This window comes from Acomys russatus, chromosome 7 (assembly GCF_903995435.1).
Source record: "Acomys russatus chromosome 7, mAcoRus1.1, whole genome shotgun sequence".
Lineage (NCBI taxonomy): Eukaryota > Metazoa > Chordata > Mammalia > Rodentia > Muridae > Acomys > Acomys russatus.
The window spans coordinates 53238950-53250255 of NC_067143.1; the positions used below are offsets into that span (position 1 = coordinate 53238950).

Here is an 11306-nt window from a genome sequence, read left to right on the forward strand (position 1 = left end):
CAGATATTTGTGAGTTCCAGGCCAACCAGATCTACAAAGTGAGACCCCAGATCAAAGGGAGAAAAAAAAAACAAACTTGTTCTTGAAGTCAAATACAAAGGAAGAGTACCAAATTGTAGTGTGTCTCCACAGCCTGTGTGCACACTCTTCAGCTTTCTATAGTAGATAAGCCTGGCTTAAAACAGACAAAATGCAGAAATTTAAAGATAAGTGGGAATGGATCTCTGACTCGCTGAATAATTTAGTAGACATTTATTAGCTACTTGCTCTCCATTGTTGGGATAAGAGAATAAAGAAACATAGTCCTGCTTCTTCAAGTCACTCTAAAAGGAAACCCACAGGGATGAGCAACTAACGAGTGTCATGCATGGAAGTCAGTGTCCAAGGCATGCAGAGGTCTCTCAGAAGTAAAAGGAAAGAAGCAAATAGCTTCTGTTCTGGGGAAACACGAGCTGTGCCACAAATCACAATCTCTTCAGTAACTCTATATGGAAAAGCTTGTCAAATGTCCCATTCACTTAAGAAATAAGTGAACTCTATCTACCAGCAGTGTTTAGATAGATAGATAGATAGATAGATAGATAGATAGATAAGAGATAGATAGGAATGTGACATTGATTTTTTATAAAAAGAAAACCTCAGCCGGGCGTGGTGGCGCACGCCTTTAATCCCAGCACTCGGGAGGCAGAGGCAGGCGGATCGCTGTGAGTTCGAGGCCAGCTTGGTCTACAAAGTGAGTCCAGGATGGCCAAGACTACACAGAGAAACCCTGTCTCGAAAAACCAAAAAAAAAAAGAAAGAAAGAAAACCTCCACCCTTAATGTACCTTATATTCTAGTTGGGGGTAGTATAGGAAGGACCCTAAAAATCAAAGACATCTTTTTTTTTAATATTTTTATGTATATTTTGCCTGCATGTGTGTCTATGTGCCACATTTGTGCCTGGTGCCCACAGAGGCCAGAAAAGGGTGCCAGGTCCACTGGAACTGGAGTTACAAACAGTTGTGAGCTGCCCTGGGAGTACTGGAAATTAAACCCAGGCTCTCTGCAGGAGCAGCAAGTGCTCTAACAGCTAAGTCATCTCTCCAGCCCTTCAACAGCATCTTACATTCTTTTGCCCATAGAAATAGACTGAAGGGTTGGAGAGATGGCTCAGAGGTTAAGAGCACTGTCTGCTCTTCCAGAGGTCCTGAGTTCAATTCCCATCAGCCACGCTGTGGCTCCACAACCATCTATAATGAGATCTGGTGCCGCCTTCTGGCAGGCAGGCACACATGCAGGCAGAACATTGTATACATAATAAAGAAATAAATCTAAAAAAAAAAAAAAAGAAATAGACTGAAGCTGGACTTAACACTTAGAGCAATTTAACCTACTCATTAGAAAGACAGAGGAGGGCTACAGACAGAGATCACAGGGAAGAAACAGGAACGAAGAGCACAGTGTGTTCAGAGAACAGGAAATATTATGGCTCAAGGCGTTGAGAGGCCCACAGGGCCCCTCCCTGCAGATCTTACACACCATCTCTCTGGTGCTTGCTTTTGTCAGCCTACTGCTGCAAATCTAGACATGGACCTCCATAGATTGTCACGGGACAACAGTATGTTTAAAGGTGTTCTGAGCCCTGTGGTGATAGCACACACTTTTTACCCAGCACTCAGGAGGCAGAGGCAGGTGGATCTGTATGAGTTCAAGGCCAGCCAGGTGTACAGAGTAAGTTTCAGGACAGCCAAAGCTAGAACCCTAGAAAGTTAGAAAGAGAGAAACTCTGTTTCAAAATCATCAAAAGATTAAAAATAATAAAGGTGTTTTGTGCCCTCCTGCCTTGCTTCACACACACTCAAGTCTAGCTGTATTGATACTAAGTCTTGCATGTACTTAGGAAAATGACTTCATTTCAAAGGTTTTTGGGTTTGGGTTTGGGTTTGGGTTTTTTTTTTTTTTTTTTTTTGTTTTTCAAGACATGGTTTCTCTGTGTAGCCTTGGCTCTCCTGGACTTACTTTGTAGAACAGCTGGCCTCAAACTCACAGAGATCCTCCTGCCTCTGCCTCCAGAGTGCTGGGATTACAGGCATGCGCCACTGTGCCCGGCTGTTCTAAGGTACCTTTTGCTAGTGTATTTACTAGTGACTTTGTTGGGTTGTATTTGGTTTTTTGTACTTTTTAAACAGGATGTCACTTTGTAACCCAGGCTAGCCTAGAACTCCTCTTCTTGTCTCAGCCTGGAATTGAGTCTTGTGTCACCTTGCCTGGCACACAATAATGAAGTAACAGAGTAACAAAACAAAACAAAAATTCCACTGAAAAAATATAAAGTGTAAATAAATAGGCGTTTCTTCATAACCTATCATTGGAGTGTTCTTTTTTGTTTTGTTTTGTTTTTGTTTTTTGAGACAGGGTTTCTCTGTGTAGCCTTAGCTGTCCTGGACTCACTTTGTAGACCAGGCTGGCTTCAAACTCACAGTGATCCGCCTGCCTTTGCCTCCCAAGTACTGGGATTAAAGGTGTGCGCCACCACTGCCCAGCCCATTGGAGTGTTCTTAATCATCATTCATCTTCAGTCCTGTTTCTGTGTCAGAAAGCTATGGCATCATCCATAATCTGAGTTTTAATGCAATGGGAAATAGGTTCAGGAAGTGACTCGCTTTCACCACCAGTTGTGGTGCAGTGTACCAGTTGATTTAGCACTCAGTACGCGGATGCAAGAGGATCAGAAATTCAAGGTCTTCAAGGTCCTCTGCTACATAGCAAAATTGAGGTCAGCTTGGGCTACATGAGATCCTGTATCCAAAAAAAAAAGTGACTTGCTTTATTACCTTCTTTTTGTTTATTTGTATAATTTGGAGATATTTTATACTTGAAAGCTTTGTGTGATAGTGGGACTTGAGGAAAGCTTTGAAGGCTTTTTACTAGAGAACCAGAAGATGAGGGTCACATGTTGTCAGCCTTGGTAGAGGCCCGCTCCCTCGCTCCACCCTCCCCCCTCGCGCTCTCTCTCTGTCTCTATCTCTGCCTGTCTGTCTGTCTGTCTTTCTCTCTCTCTCTCTCTCTCTCTCTCTCTCTCTCTCTCTCTCTCTCTCTCTCTCTCTCTCTCGCTCTCTTGCTCTCTCGCTCTCTCTGTGGAGTTCCTTATGGAGCATCTGAGTTTACTCCAGGCTCTGTGTCTCAAAAGCAGACATGATGGCGGGTGCCATCTGAGATGGTAAAGCTGCGACACCTAATGGAGAAGCATCCATGTGGATCAGCCTAGTCTCCACACTCAAGGTGGAGCAAAGCCCAGCCTCAGTCATTTGCTTGCTTATAACTTTCTTCTTTTGGCCACAACTTTACAGTGGTCCCAGAGGAGCCCTAGGCACTGCTCAAGCCGCACACAATCCATGTACATAGTGTCCGCGTTTCCACTGCATGCACTTCCATGACAGCCTCTGGTAGCACTTCCATTCAAGTGCCTTCTCTGTTACTTATGCCTCCCAGGTCATCTTGGTTCTGTGCTTATACTTGCCACATTGACCACCATTCTTCAGAGAATGACAAGAGTGACATTTGGAGTAAATGGAGGCATTGTGCTGAGTAACTTCTGGCAGATAAGCGAGCTGAAGCCGACATCCAGGCCCTCTGCTCCAGCATGGCACTCTGCTCACTGAACCTGATTACCTCTTGAGGATCCAGTTTCTGTTGCAGTTTTATTTTGTTTAGTTTTCTGAAGTAAAACTTCACCTCATCATGATAGTTTTACAATACTGAAATTTTGTTTCTCAAAATCATTTCAATATTTTGATCCCTGGCTTTTGTTATGACCAGCTCACATCTGCTCTTTATCTAACCTTTTTGATTTTGTCCATGGCCATCCTACATTGCAGGCTTCTCAACCAGATGAGTTGACCATTGAGGAACATGAGGTGTTAGAAGTGATTGAAGATGGAGATATGGAAGACTGGGTAAAGGTATATTCCTTTGCTCATATCACCCCTTCTTGTGATGTTTTAGGCATTTGTTTTGGTTCTTGGTATGCTCTGTCCAAGTTGTATGTACAAACCTGTCATCCCCAACCCTGTCTTTTACACAGGCTCGAAATAAAGTTGGCCAAGTGGGTTATGTGCCAGAAAAATACCTACAGTTTCCCACCTCGAACAGCCTACTGAGCATGCTGCAGTCTTTGGCTGCTTTGGACAGTCGGTCACACACGTCCAGCAATTCCACGGAAGCAGAGCTGGTTTCAGGCAGCCTGAATGGAGATGCCAGTGGTAAAGACTAAAATAAGATACTCAATCTGGTCATGGTTTTGAGCTAAGCTAGTACCTGGAAGTGAGGCTTCAGTAGGTTTAAAAGCACTTTACGTCCTATGTCTTCTTATATTTGAAGTCCTGTTCAGTAGAAGCATAATTACTTTCAGTGAGTAAAAACTTAAAACTTATCCTCTCTTGTGTGATGCTTGCTAGTTGTCATGGAACAAGGGTGGTTGTAAAATCAGTCCATCTGGCTAGACATGTTGTGTACACCTGTTATTCTAACAGCTGGGAGTTTGAAGCAGGAGGATTGTTGGCAAGTTTGAGACCAGCCTCAGCTCCAGAGAAGACCTTATCTCAAGATCTAGGACAAAGGCAGTACATCTGACTGTTCTTACCACCTTATCTTTCTCTCACTTCCAGTCTGTTTTGTGAAAGCACTTTATGATTATGAGGGCCAGACAGACGATGAGTTGTCCTTTCCTGAGGGAGCAATTATCCGTATCTTGAACAAAGAAAACCAAGATGATGATGGCTTCTGGGAAGGGGAGTTCAGTGGGCGAATTGGCGTTTTCCCATCGGTGCTAGTGGAAGAACTCTCAGCCTCAGAGAATGGCGACACTCCATGGACGAAAGAGAGCCAGGTACATGAGAGGAGAAAGATAGACAAGCCTCGTCCTCATTTCACTCACTAGCCAGGTGTCTGCACGACTGCATTTGGAAAACTAGAGGTTTGTCAGGACCTAGTAGAAAATGACCATCTTACACCTCATTCTTGTTCCACACTGTTTTCTCTGAATTCATTAAAATACTAAATTTCATCATTTAAAAGGTGGCTTTGCTGGAGAGAAAGAAGCCAGGGAGAGGGTGTATGTCTCCATCTAACTTCAGCAGTATGGCCTAACCTGGCCCTTCTACCTCATGAGAACCCCTGCCTCTTCCAGGTTCTACCAGAGCTCTAGGGGGCTCAATTTCCCTACCACAGCCAAGTGTGGTTTTACAGGAAAGTGTCAGTTTAATGTGTCCTCTTGAGGGCTCTGTTCCAGCAAGCCTGGCAGAGGGACAGTTAAAGCATGTGATTGTGACTGCTTACACTGACATGTAGAAAACCTAGGGAAGTCAGGAACTCAACCAATGATTTGTCCCCCATTTTATTCTTCACAATTTCAACTGAATTGCCTAATAGAAAACCCCGGGGAATGGCTTGACTTGGTAACTGTTTAAGATAGACTCAGTAGAATAATGAAATACAACACAACTCTGAAGCTTTGGGATTTATTTTAGGCCCATTTGCTTCTGTGAGGCTGACAGGGTTATCAGCTGTAACTTAGCTCCTAAGAAAGGGAAGGCATGCTGAGCAGTGAAGCAGCCAAGCTCTCCTTCCTAGGAGATCACTTAGTAACTCTGCCTCCTTTGCTGCAGATCTCTCCATCCCCCAAGCCGCACACATCCCTGCCTCCACTGCCGCTGTATGACCAGCCTCCCAGCAGCCCTTATCCCAGTCCAGATAAGAGGAGCTCCCAGTTCTTTGCCCGGTCTCCTTCAGCCAATGGTAAGAGTCCTGGGCACGTGCCTCTCAGACTCGTATCTACACTACATCTTAACTGCTCATTCATCAACTTCTTGGATTCTCTTCCTCAGAAAACAGCCTTCATGCTGAATCACCAGGATTCTCACAGGCATCAAGGCAGACCCCTGACACCTCATATGGCAAGCTACGGCCTGTAAGTCTCCTATTTTGAAGGGTTATAGATTACATAGTGCTTACAAATTTAAAGTGAGATATTCATTTTTTCCCCTGTGATCCCTTTTTTATTACTGATGTCATGCAATGGTTTGGAGAAGTAAAAAGAACTGTAAGAAAGAAAGGCTAGAAAATGAGCTAGATGTAGTGGTGCATGCCTTTAATCCCAGCACTCAGGAGGCAAAGGCAGGTGAGTGTCTATGAGTACTGAGCTAGTCTGGTCTATATTAGCATAATCTAGGCCAGACCCTATCTATCTTTAAAAAAAAAAAAAAAAAGAGGTATTGGAGGGATGGCTGAGCAGTTAAGAGCACTTGCGGAGGGCCTGAGTTTTGTTTTCAGCACTGGCTACTCTTTCAGAGGACCTGGGTTCGATTCCCAGCACCCCCATGACTGCTCATAGCCATCTGTAACTCTAGTTCTAGGGATCCAATGCCCTGTTTTGGCCTTCAAGGATGCTGCTGGCACATGGTACACAGACATGCATGCAGTCAAATCACTCTACATTTCAGTACGTTTTTTAAAAAGAACCTATTTTTCTGTTTTTACTTTTTTGAAGGGCTTTGAAATAAGATATACTTTATGACCTCAGAGAACTTATGTTTGAACAATATATTCTGACAAGTAGTTATCTGTGCAGTGAGTTTGTTAGCCTGCACTCTGCTCTCACTGCACTCTTCTCTACCACCACACTCCTAGGCCTTAGCCTGAAAACTGGTAAGCTACAGGATATGAGGCAATTTTATTTTATCCAAATTTAATACCTTGACTCCTTGATCCACTAACTTCATACATTCAGCAGATGTGTATTGGAGTTACGGGCCTCTATTTTAATTCTCACTGTTATGGGAAGACTTTGTAAGGTGAAGAACAGGACAGCATTTTGGCTGCTTATACATTTTGCAAACCTTGCTACTGGCTGAGCAAGGTGCACATGCCTGTAATTCCTAACATTTGAGAAGCTGAGGTAGGAGAACCATGAGTTCAAAGCCAGCCTAGACTATAACAATAACAAGACCTTGTGTCAAAAGAAAAATAAATTACTCTAGCAGCTTAGTAAAAGAGTGTGGAAGGAAGCTGCACGCCTTTAATCCCAGCACTTGGGAGGCAGAGGCAGGCAGATCTCTTGAGTTCTCGGCTAGCCTGGTCTACAGAATGAGTTCCAGGACAGCCAAGGTTACACAGAGAAACCCTGTCTCAAAAGAACAAAAGAGTGGTGGGGGATGAGAGGGAGGAAGGAAGCAGAATACATGAGGGGAGCCACCGGGAGGCTGGAGCAGATGGTGGTAGCAAGACTGCAGGTGAGGGGGAGTGAAGTAAAGAGGACTCACCTGTCCATCTCTGTAGATACACCTCATGCCTCTGTCTCTCAGCTGCATCTGTTGAGGCTGCCGAACTTAGTCTTCCCAAGCGATCTCATCTTCTCACATCACCGTGAAAACTGTTCCCATACCAACAACTCCCACATTTATATCTCTCTCGTAAGCTTCAGATTTGTGGGATCACAGCTTAAATTTCCCCAACCCTGCAAACTCAGCAAAATGGAATTAAATCTCTTCCCTTCTGCACTTGTTCCCTCTCCATCTTGCCTGTGTAGGTAAGTGGAAGCCACGCCCTCCCTTATGCCCTGGAATCATTCCTGCTGCCTCCTACCCCTCAACACAAAGACAGTTTTGCTGGGTTTACTCTCAGAATTCCCGCTCCTCTGCACTATTCAGATTAACATCTGCTTCATCTCAATGACCAGAACATCTCCTAAGTCCTCTTCCAAGTACTTTTGCCCACTTACATGTTCTCCTACCCAGATCGGGCACGCCGTACAACCAACCAAAACCTCTGCCTATAGAACGGAACCGAAGTTTCTTGTTTCTTTTCTTTCTTATTTAACCTCTTTTTTTCAGTGCTGGGGATTGAACCCAGAGCCTTGAGCCTGCTAAGCAAGCACTGTACCACTGGGCTGCATTTCCAGTCCCACGTTTTTTGGTTTGGTTTAGTTTTTGAAACAAAAATCTGACTGTATAGCCCAAGCTGGCCTCCATCTTTCTCCAACCCTCCCACCTCTGCTTCCTGCATGCTGGGATTACAAGCATGGCCCACCGTGTCTGCCTATCCAAGGTTCCTAAGGTAACTTAATAAGGCCCCAGCCCACCTCTCCAGCCTCCCCCCTCCCCATGGCTCTCCTCAGAGACATGGCAAAGCAGTTCCAGTCCCTGTATTGTGTCCTCTTTGCCCTTCTCCCAGGCCTTTCCTTTGGAGAAGGGCTTTAGGACTACAGCAACTTGTGTGCCTTGGGACTTCCAGTGTAACAAGCAATCTGACCTGACATTTCATGCAGAACGGGGCCTGCTGTTCAGGGGAAGGAGCACACGGAAAGCTGAGAGCATTTCCCAGGCCCTCAGGTGTCAGTGTCCATAAAGAGCAGCATTGGAGCTTTCCATGTGCCAGAGTCTCAATCAGGAAGCTGACAATCCTGAAATTGTCTCTTGCTCAGGTTCGGGCAGCACCCCCACCACCCACACAGAACCACAGACGGCCAGCTGAGAAAATGGAGGATGTGGAGATCACACTGGTGTGACAGTGGGTTTACCTTCCGTTACTGCTACAATCATGGCCAGGCTTGGAGTTTGGCCAGTCTTGTTTTTAGGCACCTTTGCATGATGATGGCTCTTGAGCAGAGCAAAACTGAGAGGATTCTATGTGACTGGTTGGCCTGATTGTGCCTTTTTTGTTGTCATTTTCCATGTCATCTCTCCTATCATAGCACAAGTCATAGTGGGTCCTAGAAGCAGAGGGGAGCAGCTCTCATGCTTTATGGAGGCCCATTTTTATATGAGACTCAAGGCCAGGCCTAGATCCAGGGCACAGACCGAGATTACCAATCATGTGCACTCGTACAGTATATTACTGTGGCCACGAGGCTGTGGCAAAGATCTCATCTTTCTTCAAGTGGATTTTGCTCTTCTGATTAAGAATTAATCAGATCATGTGAGCTGTATAAGGAAGCAGGAGGGATCCAGGAGAGGCTGGCTCCTCCCCGAGGTTCATTCCCATACTGAAAATGCAACCTTACTGGGAAGAAAGTGGACTGCCTGAGCTTAGCGCCAACTGCATTAATGCACATCTCTTCTACAACTAACAGATTGAAAATAACAGTGTCCTTTGTATTAATATTTATGCCATTCATTTAGTATTAGTGGGCTAACCTGGAGGGGCTGAAGCCACATCTTGCCCATCACATAGAGTAGTAGAAGAGAGGCTATGGAAGAAGCAAAAATGGAACTTCCACATCTGAAATGAGCCACTTTAATGTTCTTTTTGTCTTTGGGTATTTTTTCCTCTTGGTTTTTACAGCGTATACCCTCTGACCAGTATCCTTTGAACCCAAGTGTCTGGCTACATTGAGGACAGAGGCCTATATTGCTCCGCTTCTCTACTGGGAAGGCCCTTATATTATTTTAGTCCCAAGCCAGACATCTGGGTTGTGACTGGTGCAGACCAGCTTCAGGTCCCACTGCCCTGACATTTGTCTGAGGTGAAGAACCTGTGGGCCCCGGGAGGAAACCTTCTTTCTGTGCAAAGGATAAAGGACAGCACACCAGCACAGGTGAGACCAAGCAAACAGCACCTCCCACAGGTCGTGGAAGAGCTGCATGGTGCTCCCTTTGGCTTCAGCAGCAGGGCCCAGAAGGGCTGCCCACTCTGTGGACTGTAGGTCTTCTTGACCCAGGGTACAAAGTGATGTTTGCCAATTCTCCCTTACCTTGGTTAGGAAATGAAATCCACAGATTGAAGGTTGTGTGATGTTTTGGTATCTCCATCCCTCCTGAGACTCTCTAAGTGTTCACATGTCCCCGTGGGATTTTGACTGACGTCAGAGCTGAAGGGATTCTCAGTCATTTGATCACTTGAGCAGTGACACTCTGATGAGTCTTCTCCATGGATTTGGATTTTTGGTTTTTTGCATTTCTTTATCTGTTGATCTATTTGAGGTCTTTTTATGTTTATCAAACTTATTCTTAAGTTTAAAAAATTAAATGGGTGTTTTTTACGATTTTCAAATTTGCTGATCTTCAAAGTGCTTATAATAGGGCAGATCCTGCCACCCAGTCCTGTACTCTCTTTAGCTAACCAAATTGTTTTTGGATTTGAGTTTTCCCATAACCTCAGAGTTATTTGAACTCTTTTGTTATATTTTAAAATATTTTTCGGAAGAGCTGCTAATTTTATTTTAAGAAACAAAGTTGTAAAAATATGCCTCCTTTTTAAAAAGAAAAAATAACCCTTCTCTCCAGGCCGAATAACCCGGCGTCACCGTGCACAGGTCAGGGCTCAGAGGAGCCTCCGTGCAGATGCGCTTTCTTTACAGTGGCTGTAAAAAGTTTGTATTTATTATGTATAAAATGTTGAATAATAAAAAATGGAATTAAGTTTTCCAAGTGTCCTGACTTTATAAAAAAAAAAAAAGTTGATTAAACAGGCTTTGAGAGAGAGTGGAGTGGGGCAGGGCTGTTTAAACACTTATGTGCAGAGAGCAGGAAGTGAGTCTACCCAGGCAACACAGATCCCGATACTGTTCTTATCCAACAAGAAGAAAGAAAAGACAGGTTGTGTATTTGAGGCCAGGACTATAAAATGAGACCTGTCTATGATCTGGTTACAGGCTGAGACTCTGGCTTCTCAACAATCACAAACAAGAACTAGAGCCCAGCACGTACCTGGAGCAGTGTTAATCCTGGGCATGTGTTTGCTCTGCTTATTTAGAGCAGTGCTATATAATACCCTGGGGTTTATGCCATCCTTTTATTCTCTATCTTTGTTTTTGTTATTATCTTTTTAAGTATGTATATGATATGTATGTGAGTGCAAGTATGTATATGTATGCCATAGCACATATTTGAGGATCAAGAAAGTTTTGAGAAATAGCTTTTTTGTTGTTGTTTTGGTTTGGTTTTTTGGTTTTTGGTTTTTTGGTTTTTTGTTTTTTGTTTTTTTTTGGGGGGGCCTGTGGGTTCTGGAGATTGAACTCAGGTGACCAGGCTTGTGCAGCAAGAGCTTTTACTCACTGAGCCATCTCACCAGCCCCGTTTTTGTCATTTTTGTTTGTTTTTTGTCGTTCTTCTTTCATGGCTGCATTATATTCAATTGTTTGACTATATAATAATTTAATCATTCATTTAGTGAAGGGCATTTAAGTAGTATCTGCTACTTGTTTCTAGGAAATTGAAGATAACATTGTTGTATTTCCTTATAAATTTGTTCCAGTGTAAATATTGGGCAAATTCCTAAATGTAGAATTTAACAGAAAGGGTATATATTTACTTCTGTTAAACTTTTGCC

General features: G+C 43.9%; 1 protein-coding gene across 2 annotated transcripts in view; it reads left to right on the plus strand.

The window, feature by feature from the left end:
* The window catches only part of Fchsd2 (FCH and double SH3 domains 2), a 175747-nt gene extending 165461 nt beyond the window's left edge, over positions 1 to 10286 (plus strand). For both annotated transcript variants that reach the window (XM_051149058.1, XM_051149059.1), the window contains 6 exons: positions 3860 to 3943; positions 4066 to 4243; positions 4649 to 4869; positions 5648 to 5777; positions 5867 to 5949; positions 8461 to 10286. In XM_051149058.1, the coding sequence (XP_051005015.1) occupies positions 3860 to 3943; positions 4066 to 4243; positions 4649 to 4869; positions 5648 to 5777; positions 5867 to 5949; positions 8461 to 8544 (780 nt within the window). In that variant the 3' untranslated portion in view covers positions 8545 to 10286. The remainder of the gene's footprint in view (positions 1 to 3859; positions 3944 to 4065; positions 4244 to 4648; positions 4870 to 5647; positions 5778 to 5866; positions 5950 to 8460) is intronic.
* Positions 10287 to 11306: the final 1020 nt, after the last annotated feature.